Below are 19,461 nucleotides of genomic sequence, written 5' to 3'. Positions count from 1 at the left end.
ATCTGGGTGCAGCAAAGACTGCAGAACTACCACTTGCTTGACAAACCGCAAAAGATAAGGCTGAATAGAGATGGAGTGGTAGTGATCCATCAAATCCCTGCCAAGCGAGAGTGGTTTCTGTAGCACCTGATCCCTGATTATGGCTGATTTCAAGGCTAGGAATTGTGGCTTGATGTGAAAATCAAGAAGATCAATACTTTTGAGTGTAAAATTATGTTGGCTATACTTACGTTTCTTCATATTGAATCTTCATGATGTTGAAAAGATTTACCAGTAGCTTGGATCCTAAGTTGCTCTTCCATTCATGTAAGGTGTGTGTGTGTGTGGGGGGGAATCCCCCTCTACCTGCAGGTCTTCCACCATATCCCATACTGTTCCCAAAGGTGGCCCAAGCCCTAGAAGCAAATTTGGGATATGTATACAGAGGGTTATAGAGGTAAGGGAGAAGTGTTCTGTGATTGTTAACTCTGTTCATTTCACAGAAGGAAAGTTTGACTCCAAGCCTAATCGGAATCAAAGACAGACAAACAATCAAATGTAGTTCAACCCAGGGATGATGGGAATATTCCAGTTTTAATTTTTGTTATGACATCATTGAGCATCATTAAGAAATAACTAGAAAATCTAATGGCCACAGTGCTTGGGTGGGGGTATTTAGCTTAAATAGTCCTATTAATTTAAGTTGTTCTAACTCCCCACAGGTTGCAATAGTATGTGTAGAACTAGCTCTATTCCTGACTTAGAAATATACTTAAAACCTTGTACAAACCTTGCAACATCATTCTGGAAACTAGCTACAGTTAATTATTTCTTCTCGACCTGACTTGTTCTTTAGTTTCACTTTATTTTCAAGAAAATAATCCTTAATGACACACTAGGATGAGAAACTATTCACCCTTTCACCCTGAATCCTTCTGTGTTTTCTACTGCAGAAATGCTGCCTCTCTCAGCTTTATTTTGTAGCAAACCACAGCTTGGCGCTCACAAATAGCTAAACCATGTGGTACTTGACTACCAAAATGAAGATGGTATTGGCATGTCTAAAAGCTTCCTACTTATAGAAATTACACTAACATGCCAGGGAGAGAGCAAGGCTAGAAGCCTTCTTTCCAAACACTTATTTTTCTAAGTGTGAGGATTTTTCATGTAATAGAACATTTATTCATGATTCTGCTACCTGCATTCTGAATTGGCACAGTCTAGTTGAATAATCCGCTGTTGGTTTAGATGAAATTCCCAAGTTCCCCATGTGCTTAGTAATACAATGTGATATAGGTAAGTCAGCTCAGATCTGATATCTCACTTTCGGGATGGATGTCTGCCAGCATACTACAGACTAACCCAAACTTCCCCACCCAGGTGCCCTCCAGATGTTTTGGATTATAACTCCCAACATTCCTGACCATTAGCCATGCTGACTGGGGCTGATAGGAGTTGGAGTCCAAAACATTTGGCGGATACCAGGGTGGGGTAAGGTGGACTACACAGTGGGTTGGGGCCACAGGTGGTACTCTGTAATATAGTATATTGAATGCCCTGATACATACCATAGTGTTGCCACCAGCCAAGTGACGTGGGGGCAATGCTTGGCAGATTTAAGGAAATACCAGTGTTTAACTTGGTCTCTTCCTTTCCCCTCCCTTCCCCTCCAAAAAACATAGTTCATGAACTTGGCTCTTAGATCCTGTTCTCAAGTTAATGCAGTTGCAAGTTTTTATCTTGTGCTGCTTGCTTTATCCCAGTTGCTGAACTCTCCCAGAGGAACTTGTTTAAACAGTTCATGCCAATGCTTGTGTCAGCACTTGAAGTAGACAATGCATTCCACAGTACTAGTTTTTAAGCATAATTCTGTGAGAAAGTTTGTGTGCTTGAGTAGAAGAAATATACATTAAGTAAAAAGTGGCAATGCCCTGACTTATTTCTTAGGGGAGAGATTTTCTTATGTTTTGTTTTTGTGCTATTTGAGAAAGTGTCCAACTTTGATCCTCTTGGGCCATATGTTAGAATTGTGACAATCCCAGCAACTTTCTAGCCTGTGGCTGCAGAGATAAATTTGAATATGCTATGACATAAAAGCTGCTGCTGATTTTGGTGTTCAATAAATTAACCTGACTTATTTAGGCTTATTCTTGCAGGCTGTTAGTTATCTGAATTGTTGTTCTGCAATCATCTCCATGTTGTTTTTTAAACTTGGAAACATTTCTCTGTACATGTTAATTTGAAATAAAATTCTAAATACTGTTGATGTTTAAGCTATATTGAATTTGGAATAGAACTTAATTTTTGTTGTGCCTTTCTATGGCAGCTTTTTATGGCTTACTATGTTTTAGTTTTCTGACTCTTATAAGAAAAAAATTCTTCCGTTAAAGCAATGTAGTTTTTAATTGATTGATTCTTCTTTTTCCAGCATTGGTTGGACAACACAAAGAGTATTAAAAAACAAGTTAAAAGTAAGTTGATTTAGTTTCTTTACATTTCAACAAAGTATGGGGTTTGTGATGAATCTGCTTCTTTAAAATATACCTGTGCAGAATGAAACTTCAGAGAAGAATGTTGTAACACCAGAAACTTGGCATTACACCTCCCTTTGACTCATGTTACATTATTTGATTAAACATGATGTTCTGAAAGTTGATTCATTATATGGCAAAAGGGTTTTTTTTTAGCGCCAGTCATTTAAGTATTCTACAGCGCCTTTCAACTTGCCTTATTCTCTCTCTACTTTGACAATTGTGCAGGGATAGGGTGGAGCATATTTTAGAAATCTTTGCTTCCTTCAACTATCGTATGTGTCTCAGTTGCTTTTTGTGTGTGACTGATCTGGCTTTTTTTTTTAAAGGACCATTTTAATAATAAAGTACAAAATGGGGCAGAAACTTTGAAGACATGGTATGACAAGTATCTTGTATTAGTGGCTGTTGAGGCAGAGTATAAATAACTTAATGAACTTCCTGGTCTAGGAATCCTTTCATTGGAAGGGAATGAGGCGTGGAAACAACTGCAACATAATGTTGTGCCTGTCTTCCTGGGAAAGGAGGTCAGCAGTGATTATAAAGACAAAGTGCATCCATCCTGCTTCAGAATTTTTTTTTTCTTTGCTGCCAGAAACTTTGTCTTCCACTTTCTGGAGGACAGGTGAAATAACCCATTTTGTGGTTGGCTGGCTAAATGCATAACTGAGTGGTATTGAAAATTTGAGGGTCATGCTGGGGGCACAAAGAGTTGTCAAGGAACAGAAAAGCTCAAGAAATGGAAAAAGTTAGTTTTAGGAGAAGGCATTCTACCCAGGGAGTTAAGGTTGTTGTTGTGCTTCAGGAAAACAATCTTAGTACTCTTGTAATCATAATAATATGACATCTATTAGGAGATGTATATTTTCAAAGAACCATTATTCTAGCCTCTGGCTAGATTAACTCTATACTCTGAGACAACTTTATGCCTCCAGATTTGACTCCCAAGTCCTGTAGAATGTGTCTGGACACAAACTGCCCACAGCAGGTGCTCCCCAAAATGCGAAGAACACCTGGATAGAGTTTCTAAGGTTTTGGCTGGGTACAAAGCCAAGATCTATGGATTTCTCAGTTCATGGAATAGAGCCTTGTAATATTGGGATTAACCTAGATTTGTCTGTTCTTGGCAAGACATCTCAACTTAATGTGATGTGACTGAGGTGGCTTAGAATCAGGGATGTGTGATGCTGGGAATTCTGTTCTGTTTAAGCCCAATAGGATTCTGCAGTGTTTCTGTTCTGATGTGGTGGTGTACTGCAGTGGATTCTTTCTTTTTATTCCAGAAATGTTTTGCACATTTTCTCAGGGTCCACATTTTTGTGCAAATTATGGTTTATGCAAATCTGAGCTTTTGGATTGAAATTTGTGCAAATGGGGTCATAATTTTTTTAAAATATTTTTCTTATTGGTGATCTTGCACAAGTCTGTCTGTCCGCTATGTAGATATGCAGAGGCCTAGACTTCTCTTGTAAATATCCTTTGTCATGTTCGTACTCTTTACACACTATTTAGTTGAAGGGAAGACAGCAGAGAGTGGCCCCAATTTTTATTTTCACTCCTTCACAAGTGCACAAGAGCAAATGACAGCTGCTAGAAGAGAAGGCATGGTGAAATTGATAACATAATGAAGGCTGCTTGAAGTGCTGGAAACAAAACTTCAATGTCCTTGTAAGACATTTGTAAAATTTTATTACTGGGACATTGACATTTTCTTTCAAGTACTTCAATCAGGCTACAGTGTTCTTGTTAATTTCATCTTGCCTTCTGTTTTAGCAATTATCATTCACTGTTGCGCACTGTTGCGCAAAGGAGCAAAACAACAACAACAACAAGGTGAATGTGTTTGGGACACTCTTTGGTGTCATTTCTTCATGATTCATAGAAGAAAGAAAAAAATCATCCTGAGGCTAAGAAGGGATGAAGGTGAATGGCAGCTGAAGTAACCCCAACAGTAATTGCTCCAGAAAAGAGATGTGATGTGGGGTGGTGGCAATATCTCCCCGTTGCTGACTTCCTTAGGACTCGGGAAGTACTGAAGGGGGGAGGACTCTGCCAAACATCAGTTCAAGGCTTAATAGTCAAAGCATGACACTGCCACAGGAAAGATATTGAGCCCCTCCTTTTGCCTCTGTGTTGCTGTCCTGCTTGAAATTTGCACAATTTCTGTGATCCCACTCACTGCTCTGAGAAGGCACTTTGAGCTTGTGCTTGTAATGTGAAGCAGCCTTACTTTAAACAAAAAGATGTTTGCTAGCAAGACAACTCACAAAGTGGAGGATGAAGTTGACAAGTACAGAATATGGCTCTGCTGGCCTAAAGGAAGTATTGGATCTGACAAGGATTTTTACAACTGGAATGCATAGTGGATAGGCAAACTTGCAAAATACCACCAATTTTTTTTATATAAAAAAGTTATGACTACTTTTGTACAAATTTAAAGACCCAAAGGGGAAACCTACCCCACCCCATTTGAATAAATTTAGGAACGAAAATTAAACCCCATGATCCCCCACAATTTGCATAAATTGTCACCATAAAACCTCCAGAATCCATGTATTGGCCCAACTTGCTACAGATCGAGTCAACACCAGTGGAGGGAAATGGAACAAAATCCACTAGGGCTGAACTGTGCGGATTTCACTCCCAAAACAGACTTCTCATACATCTCTACTTGTAATATATAAAACTACTTTTGTATATTTTAGTGTTTCCTATTTTAGTGATAGGTTTTATATTCCATGTACTCTGATTTTTTTTCCTTGTATATAAGCACGTCATATTTAGCCTATCAGCTAATCAATGTCCCTGCAAGATATTATTAACCCAAATATATTCTTTTGTAGTTGGCCCACCATACTGTCTGCATCTTCGTGTAAAGTTTTACTCCTCTGAGCCAAACAACCTACGTGAAGAGCTCACAAGGTATTTTGTACACAATAATACAAACAGGACACCTAGAAACTCTGTATAAGGATTTGCAGAGCCTGTGTTTATAGTTCCATATCTGTCATATTAACTTGGAAATGAGTATTCCTTAATTAGAATTGCATCCTTGTACAATGAAACATATTGCTCCTTGCTTCCATGTTCCAACTGAGAGACGTAATCCTAAATAAGTGCAGCATCAAGCTGTCAGTTGATATTTGTAACAGTGTGCTCCTCTCCAGTGCTGGAACTGTTTACCTGATCTGATGACTTTGTTCTTGCTCTTCCCTTCTGAAATAGGTATTTATTTGTTCTTCAGCTAAAACAGGACATTCTGAGTGGCAAGTAAGTATTATTATTATTATTATTATTATTATTATTATTATTATTATTATATTTTTAAAATATTTCTCAGCCGACTTTTGAGGTAGACGCCCTCCTGAGGTGGCTTACAGGATAAAATACATAAAAACAATTAAAATATTAAAAGCAAGAAAAACATACACAATAAAATAGCAAGAAAGACAGCAATAAAATTCAAAAATAAAACCAGCAACAACAAGCATAATCATATCAAGAGAAAGCGAGGGTAAAATAATATGTTTTCAAGGCCTTCTTAAAAGCCTGCAGTGACTGAGTCTAGTTGATAACAATACTAAGTGAAGGGGCCTGGCTTCCATAAATGGAATGCAGCATATTCAGGTTACAAGTACCGTACTTGTTTATCTCCCAAGCTCTGCAGCAGTGAACGTTTTGAAATTTGTTTCTATTTATTGTTAATAATTATTATAATAAAATCGCTAAGTGGTTACCTATAACAACATGAAAATCACAGCTTAAAATACACTATTAAAAACCATTTCTGCAACAATAACATAAAAGCAATACTAAAATTAAATGGAGCAGCAGCATGATTAATTACAAGCCAGAGAAAGCTTGCTTAAACAAGTAGGTTTTCAGTAGGTATACTAAAATAATAAAATATTGCTTAGTTTATCACAGGGACCAGTGAGAGATGGGGTGGATATGTTGGGAATGGGATTTTTTTCTTGTGTGGTACTCAACCTGTATTAGTTCCTTTATCTCAAACATGGGATTTTGGATGAGCAATTGGTGTGACATAAATGAGGACGGAATGATTATGTCTTGTAGAACTTAAATTTATCTTGGATAAGCTTTAACAACAGGTTCAATATGATTATGCTTTAAACACATTTATGTAATCTGACATTTCCCCCCCTGTTGTAGGTTGGAATGTCCCTTTGAAACAGCAGTGCAGTTGGCAGCTTACATGTTACAGGGTGAGTTGCCTGCAGGTGTTGGTATACTGCTTGAGGGGCAAAACCACTTTAAATATGACAGGTTTCCTATGCAGATATCAAACCACCTGCAGATGCTTGGTCTTAACATTTGCCCACATATCAGATGAATTACAGCGCTTGAGCTAGTTCTGGGTGCTGAGGCTGTTGTACCAGAAAGATCTATATCATGTTCAACCCAGGCAGAGGAAGATAAAGCTGGTAGGACTCCATTGGGTGAGGTTTATCACCAAGATCTTGGTTTGTCTGCTACTTTACAATCCAGAATGATTGGAAAGTATGAGTGGAATCCTGAGACTCGAACTAGCTGCGGTCTTGATGGAATCTGTTTAGGGAATGAGGGCAGGAGTAGGAAAAGTGAGCTTTCTAGGTTTCTAATAGTTGTTTCAAAACTTTGGGTTTGTTCGGAAAAAAATCAGTGAACTCCAAATTGTGACTGGTTGATTGTTATGCTAAGCAAATTATGTAATGTTTGGCTGTAAGTCAGAATTCAGCACTGCCTCTTTCTATTTGTCCTTCCTGAAAGAACGGCCAGCTTTGAGCTACTTATTGCAGATTGTTTGCCATAGATATTAAGGCTGCTTTCTTGATTCACCTTGCATGAACTCTTTCTATATACAAAAATAATCTCTGCAGGATTTAGCACAGGGTATCTCTTTACATCTGTTTTGCTATGTCTTTTATTTCAGAAAAATGCTAATTTATTTTCAGAAGACTAATTGAATTACAGTGGGGGTTTTCCTAAAGCCAGAGCCTGTTTTAAAACTATTTTTGTGGAAACAATAATCCTGCTACATTCAATGGAATGTCCAAGTTAATGTGCCCAGGATTGCAGCCTTCAGTGATATTAGAGCTGCTGGAATTCTCTGTGGTTTAGATAGTTCTCAGTGTAGATAACAGGCATGTAACTGGATACTCATAACTGCCTAAGAATAAGTTCTGTTCAATGGCTATTAGCCATGTATCAAATGTAGCTTTTAAAATTTATATATTTCTTCTGGAAAAGAGAGTTTTGGAAAATACCTCTGACCTATTATATACAATTGCAAGATAAGCTACCTTGCCGAGAGAAACTTTTTTTTCTTAGAACAAAATATTGTTCATGGGAAATGTTATAAATAAATTTAAATTATTTTTGTATGTATAGATCAGAAAGTTGGGAACACAAAGATTTTGTTTCCTGAGTTTTCTGTGTCTTCCTGCATTGTTTAGAGAGGGGAGGAGACACTGAAGATAGCCAGTATGAAGACAGACTGATTATGCATTCTGATAGCCTTTTAGTTGAATACATAAAACCTGCTTGCTGGTAGAATCCAGCCATTTTGATACTGCATCTTTGTCCCTATAATGGTCTCTTAATTGAGTTAGGTGAGGGAAGGCATGGGTTTCCTTACAATATCAAACAGCTCAGTTAAACTTGTAATACCACAATTCGAATCTACTTGATTTCCAGAAGGTACTATTATGTGCATGTTCTCATTTCAAGCATCTCACCATATAAGAAGGTGTTAGGAGGCTTAAGGGGGTAGAATGTTTCTGGTTGTAGTAAGATGTAAAGAGAGGGGGTAAGCATCCAGCATTCTTGGGCAGTTCTCAGGGCCCCCACCCCTAACACATGCCCTGACCTCCACTTTGAAAAGTGTATGGCTGTGTGACCTTACATTTTCCCCACAATGTCCTGGAATGTTATTACATAGAGGACGTTGTGGGAAATTAAAATTATAACTTACAGACCAGTTGTGTAGCGCTGACACTTGCTAAACTGGAGGAGGCCCACCAACATAGAATATGGGCCAACCTAAAGGCACTTTGCATAGAAACCCCTAAAATGTAGAGCTGGCCCCGTGCACAGATCCAAATCTTTAAATAGGGTTGCAGCTGCCACATTCCTAGAGTCTGAGCCTAGCAGTTCTAGGTTCAGGGGTTCACAAGTTCCAAGATAGTCAGCACAAATGGATCAGGCAAAATGCAAGGCCTCCACAGTCCAGATCACAGGCAGCAAGGTCCCAAGGCAGGCAGAAGGAGAGTTAAAGTTCAGTCCAGAAGTACTCATGTGAGGAATCTGGAGTCAAGGGAAGGAAAGCTGGTTTCAGGAAAGTCTGGTCAATGTTGTTTCCAGCGACCCTATCAGCCTTACCCTGTTGTTTTTATGCAGAGGCTGTTAGAGCCACACTCAGGCCTCAGCTGTGAGCTGTTAGTGACTGCAGCTGAAAAGATTGTCCTTGTGTATGAGTAGACCTTTTCTCACAAGGAGGTTTCTGGTGTAGTCTAACACTCCTTCTGAGATCCTGTCTTTTCAGGCAGCTTCTCTTCCAAGGCCTTGGGGATTTCTCTGCCTGCACCTCTGAGGCAAAGTCCCCATCTTCCACAGATGAGGTCTGCATGGTAGTCACTCCTGAGAGCCCATTTATCATGGAAACATAGCAGGCTGGCAGTGCAGAGTCAAAGGAATATTTCATCCAGTGTAGATCTGCTGCAATTCTAGGTTGGATATGCAGAAGGCAAAGCCTCCTCTTTCTTATGCAGTCCAGAAACGAAGTGGATTGGGTGAAGAGGCACAGAATGCTCCATGCTTCTGCTAGCCTGCAAATGTTTTTACTAGCTTTTTAACTCCCTAAAAGGGACTGGCAAAGGAGAGACAGAATGTTCCATCTATCTTTTGACATCTCCTCCTACAAGTAAAAAGGAAGCTAGTATTTATTATTTATTTATTTATTTACAGATTTTTAGCAGACTAATTTTCAAGGCTGATCTAGGATTCCATTTTTATATTAGGAATGTATAACATTCAAAATTTTGAATGTTCTTACCTCCCATGTTTAGTTACATTCTGTTTTAACAAAGCTTTATGTTGTCAGTTAAAGTTTGTGTGTTTAAAGAACTTTTTGTTGCATTAAAGTATTAGAGTCTTTGGTCAATAATGATTCAGTATGTCAGCGTCTTCTCATATTTTCTTTAAAGGCGCTCTCTTTATTGGAAGATAATTTTTACAAGATAAACAGTCTAATGATAAAATAACAAATAACAAATATCTCTTCACCCACTGTTGAAATAGTATGTATGGTAGCATGCAGCTGGTAACATTTTTTCTTAATACCATCAACTCTCATTTTATGATGTCTAAAACAATGCAAGTTCATAAAATGTAAAGATCTTGAAGATTTGGAGAATGATGCAATGCAACATGTTAGGGCAGTTTTGGTCTTACTGGAATTTTCTTAAAATATTCCTCTCTTTTGCAGCTGAACTTGGTGACTATGACCCTGCTGAGCACATCCCCGACATAGTGTCAGAATTCAGGTTTGTGCCCAGCCAAACTGAAGAGATGGAACTGGCCATTTTCGAGAAGTGGAAAGAATACAGGTATTTATTTATTTATTTATTACATTTTTATACCGCCCAATAGCCGAAGCTCTCTGGGAGGTTCACAAAAATTAAAACCATAATAAAACAACCAACAGGTTAAAAGCACAAATACAAAGTACAGTATAAAAAGCACAACCAGGATAAAAAACATGTAGCAAAATTGATATAAAATTAAAATAGAGAGTTAAAACAGTAAATTTAAATTTAAGTTAAAATTAAGTGTTAAAATACTGAGAGAATAAAAAGGTCTTCAGCTGGCGACGAAAGGAGTACAGTGTAGGCGCCAGGCGGACCTCTCTGGGGAGCTCATTCCACAACTGGGGTGCCACAGCAGAGAAAGCCCTCCTCCTAGTAGCCACCTGCCTCACTTCCTTTGGCAGGGGCTCACGGAGAAGGGCCCCTGTAGATGATCTTAAGGTCCGGGCAGGTAATGAACTACCCAACTTTTAAGTTTCCTCATGAGGTTTCCTCCCAGTTACTTTGTAGACATTCACTATATTCATTGCTTTCTCTTGCTCAAAAAGGTGCCAATAGGGATGGACCCCCACCCCTATTTTTGCTGGGGAGAACCAGAATATAGCACAAAATCTTTATGTCCTATAGCTGATCCCACCCACAGGAAACACTATAGTAGCTGTTATTTCAACTAGCAATTAAAACAATTACAGAAGAGAACGTATTATTCTCTGGTAAGATTTATGTGACTAGATCACTGTCAGAACAATACGCTTTTACTGCCATCGATGCTTGATTTCAGTATAACTTTCACCAGTGTCTGGTCTTGGAAGTGGCTTCAGAAACTGATATGGGGCTCTAGAGGCTGAGCCACCCAAAACGCCTTAGTTGGTCTCTCTCTGGTTGAAGACTTGATGAAGAGGAAAATGCCTTCTGAGCATGCATAGCTACTCAGCAACCACAGCAAGCCCCTAAGACCGCCCCCCAAGCATAACTGTTAGGGAGGTTGTGGGCTCTCTGACACTCAAGGCCTTCAAGAGGCAGCTGGACAGCCGTCTGTCAGGGATGCTTTAAGGTGGATTCCTGCATTGAGCAGGGGGTTGGACTCGATGGCCTCATAGGCCCCTTCCAACTCTACTATTGTATGATCTCTGTGACCAGGTACTGTCATCTGAATGATAGGGTGTGCCTTCTATGCATTCTACATCCATAGCACCTATTGGGTTTATCAATAAAACTCTGTAAGGTTCTGCAATTAAGTTTGCAGGGCAGTATTTTCCCAAAGACTGTATTTCAAGGTAAAGCCTGCAAATGTGGCCATGGGTCATAGTTTTAATTATTTGTTATATTCTGCAGTATAGTATAGCACTATTTGGTATCTTCTACAAGCCTTTGTGTCTCCTTTTGTTTGCTCTTTCTGTAACTTAATTTTTCTCTCAAGACATGTTTATTTTAATTGTCTGTGATTTTTTTGTAACATAAATTATTTCAGGGGGCAATCACCTGCTCAGGCAGAAACAAATTATTTGAACAAAGCAAAATGGCTCGAAATGTATGGAGTAGACATGCATATAGTCAAGGTAAATTTGGGATTATATATTGGGAATTATTAAGTTTTTGGTATTTATGTTTATGTATATGCAAAGGAAAGAGAATGAACTTCTTAATTAAACTGCAGTCTATGTCCCTGGTAGAAAATAGATAAGATCTTATTATTTAACCCATTCCACTTATCTGTACCGTTTGCTAGGAGCAACTTTGTTATAATAGACAAAAGCCATGATCAAAGCTACGTGCTTGGCTGTTATACCAGAAACAATGAATTTGCACCTATGCCTTCCACCACTGCCCAAGTGGCACTTCGCAGTGGTCATCATTGATTTATCACCTTTTTTTAAAAAAAAAATGGTCCTGGAAAATTGCGCATTTGTTCATATTTTATTATTTTTGTCAGGCTTTCACAATGTGTTCTTAGGGCTGCGTAGCTTTGCCTTGTCAATTTCCTTGTCTGTTTCAGTCAAAGGTTGCACTGCAGTGGAGTAGGTAACATCGGTGGAAATTGTCACAGCAAGACTGCGTATAGACTAATTTCTGCACGCTTCCCAAGGACCAATTGCTGAGCTGTCATTGGAAAAAGCACAGAGAAAAGGCTTTTTTGCGGAGCACTTTAATAATAATAATAATAATAATAATAATAATAATAATAATAATAATAACCACCACCACCAAGCAGTGAACAAAAATTGGTCATTGTTGGAGGAGGGAGGGGGAGACAAGATGGGTTCTGCTGTGAAGGACACTGGGGTACTGGCTGGAAGATCGAGGGAGAAGAAGGGGGAGAACAAGCCATGGTGAATCTAATAGTCTGTTGGGTGCACTGTCGATTGTTCTGATAACAACCCACACTGCATACCTTATTTTTACAGAGTGACTTGGTTTAATGTGCAAACATGGCCAATGTTATCTATCTTGAAGAAAAAATCTAATGAAATCAGGATTTTTCTTTCAACTAATCTGCTTAGGAACAGGCTAATAAACTTAACATTCAATAATTTTCAATAATGCACATATGACATAGTAGAAGAATAATCTAAGTAAAATGTTTTGTGTTGTCATGTTCGCTTTTAAAACTGATATCCTGACAACATAGCTTGGCCAGTAATATATTAAAAACAATATTAAAGGCAATATTGCTTTGAAAGACAAAAATGAAACAGTTAATAAAATGTTTAAATTATCTGAATGTTCTTTGTGGGACTGTAGTTTAACAGCATAGAATGTATATTTAGAAGCATATTTGTAACTAATTTTGCTGCAATATCTTAATAAATGAAGGCATAGTTAAATTAAGGTAATCTGTACTAGCATAAAGTCACACCTGTAGGAATATTCTAACGTAATTTCAATTGCTATTAGGCAAGAGATGGCAATGATTATAGCCTCGGACTAACACCGACAGGAGTTCTTGTGTTTGAAGGAGAAACCAAGATTGGATTGTTCTTCTGGTAAGCTGGATAAAGTATAATTATTTTAGCTTCTGTTTAGCAGGGGTGAGCAACACACAGCCTATAGGCCCAAATGTGGTTCCCCAAATGTAGTGACTTTTTTAAAAAAAATTAAAAAATGATATCTGTAGTGTCTGCAGGATTACTTTGGTTTCTAGCATCATGAGAGAGTAAGAAAAAAACTGGATTTATAGCATCGTGTACTTTAAACATGTAATTAATAAAAATATTGTTTTAATTTACAACACAAAATGTTGTCTGGTGTCATTGGTGTACATAGGGTCTTCACCACCACCACAAAAACAAACAAACTGTTTTTACTAGCTGCAATTGCAGTAAAATACAGATATTCCTGTTTTACCTTCCTTGCAGGCCAAAGATCACTAGGCTGGACTTCAAAAAGAATAAGTTAACACTAGTGGTGGTTGAAGATGATGAACAGGTAGATAAAAAGTTTTGTTCACCTTGCCTTTTGTTGAATAGAAATAATAGCTACAAAACAACTGGGTTCCATTGTAATGAGTTAGCTTAAGCATGCTAAATTGTAGCCCAAATATTAAGGAAGGGTGTGAGTTTATCTTAAAAGGCTTCTTGACTCTATAGAACAGCACTGCAGCTGGGTCAGGGTGTAGTGTAAAGTTAAGTGTGTGTTCACCTGTCTAGGAAATGTAGATGAGTAGCTCTGGGAAATGGATACTACTGTATTTTCCCCTTTGTAATAACTAAGAAATACATATCAGGCCAATGTTATCTGTTACAAAAGCATTCTTCACATCTCCCCTTGCCATTGTGGAACATCATCATCTTCCTTGGAGTTTTGGTGGAGTTAATGTCTTTGTGAATAATAATGAAGACTTCTCTGTTTGGACTAGCTGCCAGGGATTGAGGCTAAACCAAAATGACTCTCCACGTTCAGCTGTGTGTGTGATAGGTACAGCGGCAGAGTAACTTTAGTATGCTTATCTGTATCCTCAAAGATAGCAAGTTCAAGTCTTGTTCTTTCTCTCATGTTCCCGTAACCTTATATTAGGTAGGTTGAATATAGTCAAAAGATCACACATATTATAAAACTATGTGAAGAAAATGGCATACCTTAACCACACTGGCACAGTTGAATGCATGGTTCAAGTTGTGGCTTGACATTTTTAAAGGAAGTTCTTCAATTTTCCAGTGACTAGTGTATAGCAAACTTTTTAATATATTTTATCTCTCCCGTTTATTTTGTATCAAGTAAATAGGAAGAACTTGTTCCACCAATGTTATAAAAAAAAACTGAAGAAAACATTGTTCTTAACATTGTAAATGATCTCTTCAGGTTTTTTTTTATATAAACATTAGTAGAACTTCTCTTTTGAGTTACTGTTAGCACACTCAAAAGAGAACCTTTTTCATCTGTGACTACCTGGAACTCTTGTCTGCAGCAATGATGTTGTGAAGTCAGTATGTGGATCCCTTTTATTCTACAACACTCCTGTTGTGTCCATCTCTCTTTAAGGGCAAAGAACAGGAGCACACTTTCGTCTTCCGGCTGGATCACCCAAAGGCCTGCAAACACTTGTGGAAGTGTGCAATCGAGCATCATGCCTTCTTCCGCCTTCGCGGACCCGTCCAAAAAGGTTCGAGTCGGTCAGGTTTCATTCGTCTGGGGTCACGGTTCAGATACAGGTCAGCAATCTCTTCTATTCATCATCTTCTTTTCTGTCTGTTTCTCAGATAATGCACAGACAGAAACACGGTATCTAGTTTGTTTGTAGTGCCATTACTCCCAAACCTTAATGACATAAAGGAAAAGGATTTAAAGTAGCTGTAGTCATGGGGAGTTCTACAACTTGTTAAGTTTTTGGCCTTTCTGCTGTTGTGTCCAGCCAAAACCTTTAGACAGCTTTCTATCTCATATGAAAGCCTGACAAGAACATTTTTTTTAGAGAAAAGCCATAACAGTTTTTGTATACTTGCAGGCTGCAGGTGGTGGTATGACCTTGCCTACTCTCAATCCTCCTCCATTTAGGATTACATTTTAGGGCTTTAAAACATTTTGAATTGAGCCTGAAAAGAGGAGTTAATATAATATTGGTTTGTTACAATCTGAAGATCGGGCTCCTGCCAACACTCTGGCTACTGCATTTTGAACCAATTAAGTTTCCAGATGCTTTTCAAAGGAAGCAACACGTGGAGCAAATTCAATAAACTAAGCAGTATTTGTATAAACATGGCCATTTGCCTTCTTCAAGAGACAATGTGGATGGCACCTCAGCTGTGCAAAAATATGTGCAAAAGCCTTCCTTGCTACTGCAACTACCTAGCCTGACGGATATAATTCTGGGTCAAAGAGCACTTAAAACTACAAACCTACTCTGTACAAATGAAGTCTAATTCCTGCCAGAACAGGTGGCTACCTTGTTACCTCTTCCTGGTTTGGTTCCTTCTCCAACCAACAACACATCTGTCTGGTCTGGATTAAGTTTGTCTTGCCAATATCCAATTCTGTTCTGATCTCAAACATTTGCAAATCCTGGAGTTTTCCTCTGCCTATTCTTTCTATTGACACTTGCACAAGTGTATATATAATTTTAAATTGTGAATTATGGAAATGGCATAAGTTATGTAAAGCTAAACATGTACAGATGTTCATAGTACTTTTTAAAACCTGTAATTGTTTTTATCACAGGTATGTGATAAATATGTGCTGATAACTGTCAACTAAGTGGAGTTCTGGATTATAGTCTTCTATTCATGTTTCTTGTTATGAAATCTTTTCCTTTCTCTTCAGTTGTGTTCTTTGGCTTTACATTATAAGCTCATCTGGAAAGGATCCTATCTGCTTCATATTTTTGTAGGATGTAGTAGTAAGCACATGACTGAATTAGGTAAAAGAAAGACCACATAAGAACCATGGGATGGATCCAAATTTAGGTTTGGCAACCTAGTTGGCAGAAGCAGACTTTTCAGCCCCCTCCTCCCCTCCTGACCCCTGAAAATGCTAAACAAAGGGTCAGGGGACCCTGATGAATGGAGTAAGCTGTTTTGCGGTAGAATGGAAGGATCCCTGAAAATCGGGTAGAGGCACCTTCCATCAGCAGAGCTTTGCTCACAGAAGGTGTCATCACCCAATTTTTGGAGATGGACCCTTCCCCATCAGGCCCCTACATTACAGCCTACTCCATTGATCAAGGTCTTTTGACCCTATGGATAGTGCTGGGGCTGGTGGGCTTGCTGTGGGGAAGAAGAGATGGGGAAGCCTGCTTCCACCAGCCCAGTGGCACATGGTTAAATCTCGATCCAACTTAACATGCTTAGAAGAGCTGGGATAATGTTTTGTCAGTTATAGCAACGTGAATGTTTTCTCTTGTTCTTGCATTGTGTACCTCACTTCAATCTAGTGGGAAAACAGAGTACCAGACAACAAAGACCAACAAAGCCAGAAGATCAGCATCCTTCGAAAGAAGGCCCAGCAAACGCTATTCAAGGAGGACACTACAAATGAGAGGTAACCTGACTCATTTGTAGACACTCTTACTACATTTGATTCAAACTGGTTCTTTGGCTCACACTTCACTAACCTAATAGAACTTATTTTTTTGTAAACATGCCTTAAATTGATTTTGAGTCTGAAGAATGCTTCCAAAACAATTTGCTATATGGGGAGATCAGATGTTTGAGAAAAAGAAATCTACCCCCCATGATTCATGGAGCTAGCATTATAACTTGTAGGATCCTGGTCATTGTTGCTAACATCAATATTGTTAATAGGAAGGTTGCATTGAGCCTTTTCTCCCCATCTCTCCAGACATCCATTGTATTTGTGACAGTGCCTGTGAAAGGTGGCAGGTTACATAAAATGTCATCCTACAAACTGTATATCCCCGCTTTTCTCTCACAGTCCAGTTTTTTTACAACTGTGTCCATAACATTTTGCTGAAGTTGTCCCTTAAAAATTAATACCAGCTTTTTTATTCTTTGATCTGTTTTGCCTATAACCGCCCAGAGAGCTTCGGCTATTGGGCGGTATAAAAATGTAATAAATAAATAAATAAATAAATAAAATATAACGGCGACAATTAGTTTTTAGGTTAACTGTAGGTTATTGTTAGGTTAACTGTGGGTACAGTCAGAAGTTGTATATGCAAAATGATGGTGTCACATGCTGCAGCAAATCGTGGGATAATTAATTGATCTATAATTTGCCGATGTTACATGTGAATGGACTCTGTGTAATTGACACAATGGACAAGCGCTAATTTTTTTTGGTGTTCCGTTACAGGAAACGCTACTAAACCTGAAGAAACTAGGTAAGAGCTACTTAATATCAGTCATCTTCTAAATTGAAATCTTTTCTCCAGGAGGGAATCTTTCTTGAATCATTTGTATGGAAGCCTATGTGTGAAAATGATACCTTATCTGGTCATATACAGTTAATGAAGATGCATTAAGTCCATCGGGAGTCTTCTAGTTGTTTATTGTGGAGTATGGATATTTTTGGCATGTTTACCTTAGAGCCTGTCAATTGTATGTTTGACTGTGCATGGTAATTAACATTGCTAATTAAAATTGATTTTGAAAGACGCATGCTGTTTTCACTGAAAATCAGTAGATCAGCAGTAAATAATGTGCTACTACTGAAAGAAGTGTTATTTAATACATGCATGTTGACGGTGAAATATTTGGCTTCTAAACTTCATAAAAGAACAGACCAGTGTGTCTTAGTTTTAGGTGGTATCCAAAGCCCTTCTATGTATATCTTGATGAAATTGGTTGCACACAAGGTTAAGGCAGGTTTATGTATTCTATTTCACTGCATTACAGTTGCACTTTTGCATTCAATTTACAATAACATGTCTCTTCACCTCCCTCTTCTGCAATTCTGTTCTGAATTACATCATAAGAATTGCTGTGTAGAAGCTGTACAATTTTAATAATTCTTTGCCTGGCAGAGTTCTTCAGGCAGAAGCCCAATGTGTGTGAGTATTTCAAGTCAAGTGATAGATTCAAATCTAAATGAAAGAATGTTTCAGCCTCAGTGGTTTTAAATTCTAAAGAAAAAATGTTCTACTTATGGGTCTGCTTGAAGTTAAGTGACCAAATAAGTTTTAAACTTAGCAATTCAATCTTTAGGAAATTAATTTTAAAGTATTGAATTTTTCTTTCAGCCTTCCAAATAATGTTTTCAGCCAAAACAATGGATCACAGCAAGTAAGTCTGTCTAATCTGCTTATTTACGCTCACAATGGCCTTGCCTCAGAATTTAAGTTACCCTTTCTATATCTTATAGCTTCTACATTACAAGTGGGATCATTGATTTAAGTTAAAATGAAAATTTGCAAGCCTAAATTTCCCTAAATGGAGAGATGCTTTACTAAATGCTAAAGGCAAAGATACTGCTGGCAGCTTCCTATGTTCCTAGATTAGATGTTGTAGAGCACATGAGATATCCAGGGAGCATCAGGGAGCTTTTGTTCTGAGATATGGTACTCACTGTTGGAAGTCAGCCATGTGAGAGAAGTGAACTTTCTTTTTTGAGCATGAGAAAATAGTGAAGTTTCTCTTATCATGCAATAATGTGTGCTGGCTAAAACATTTTTTTGTTTTTATTTTGTCTTTCAAGAACTGGACTACAATGACCGCCCTTCCCTCTGTAACAGCAGTTCCTTCTGGGCCAGTCTTGGTCGAAATAGAAAATCTTCCAAGGAGTCCTGGAACTAGCCAGCAAGACAAGAAATGGTGCGTTACTCTGGTCTTGCTTTACTCTACTTTGGAAAAGAGGAGTTATTACTGGTCACTTCAAATGTCTTTTCCACAATTGAACTTAGACACACTGTTCATATTTTTGCCTTCTTGCAAGGGAAAGCACAAATCATTTTGGTTATTTTTAGTAGACTAATGCTTTATTCTGAGCCTAGTCTGAGTTTTTTGGCAGGTTATCGTTTGCAGTCTCAGTGTTGCTGTGTAGCACCTTGCTATAGTGGATTTTCATTGTGTGCTCTTGCTGGGGTGTGAGTTGAAGGATTTCTCCATCCAGCCTGGGTTATGCATATGACACACAGTACTTAACACTGAGGGTTGATGAGAAAAGCTGCTTTTTTTCAATATTTCAGTTTTTTCATAATAAAATATTATATGACTGCCTAACATTTCAACTGCATGGATTTCTGCAGTGATCAGGAAAAGTTTGCTTAGGAAATGGTTGCAGATAAGAGCTTGAGTTTATGTACATTGATGGTGCTATATAAATAAATAATAATAATAATATTTAAATTAATACCTTTTCTTGGTGATCCAAGCCTTGGCTATCCAGCAAGATAAGACCATATTACATAGCTCCCAGAGCCCCATTCTGTCTCATTCTGACTTTTTTTTTACTTCAAAGGAGACATTATAATCTTA

General features: G+C 38.2%; 1 protein-coding gene across 1 annotated transcript in view; it reads left to right on the top strand.

Moving 5' to 3' along the window:
- The window catches only part of LOC134392401 (band 4.1-like protein 5), a 52,842-nt gene that overhangs the window by 25,197 nt on the left and 8,184 nt on the right, over nt 1-19,461 (top strand). Inside the window, exons 4-16 of the mRNA XM_063116697.1 lie at nt 2,408-2,450; nt 5,354-5,432; nt 5,736-5,780; nt 6,684-6,736; nt 9,997-10,117; nt 11,568-11,655; nt 12,992-13,080; nt 13,453-13,522; nt 14,576-14,745; nt 16,461-16,567; nt 17,342-17,369; nt 18,228-18,270; nt 18,683-18,798. Coding sequence (XP_062972767.1) covers nt 2,408-2,450; nt 5,354-5,432; nt 5,736-5,780; nt 6,684-6,736; nt 9,997-10,117; nt 11,568-11,655; nt 12,992-13,080; nt 13,453-13,522; nt 14,576-14,745; nt 16,461-16,567; nt 17,342-17,369; nt 18,228-18,270; nt 18,683-18,798 — 1,052 coding nt within the window. The remainder of the gene's footprint in view (nt 1-2,407; nt 2,451-5,353; nt 5,433-5,735; nt 5,781-6,683; nt 6,737-9,996; nt 10,118-11,567; nt 11,656-12,991; nt 13,081-13,452; nt 13,523-14,575; nt 14,746-16,460; nt 16,568-17,341; nt 17,370-18,227; nt 18,271-18,682; nt 18,799-19,461) is intronic.

This window comes from Elgaria multicarinata, chromosome 2 (genome assembly GCF_023053635.1).
Source record: "Elgaria multicarinata webbii isolate HBS135686 ecotype San Diego chromosome 2, rElgMul1.1.pri, whole genome shotgun sequence".
Taxonomy (NCBI): Eukaryota; Metazoa; Chordata; class Lepidosauria; order Squamata; family Anguidae; genus Elgaria; species Elgaria multicarinata.
The sequence above is the reverse complement of the archived record's forward strand: the minus strand, read 5'-3'. Positions and strand labels throughout refer to the sequence as shown.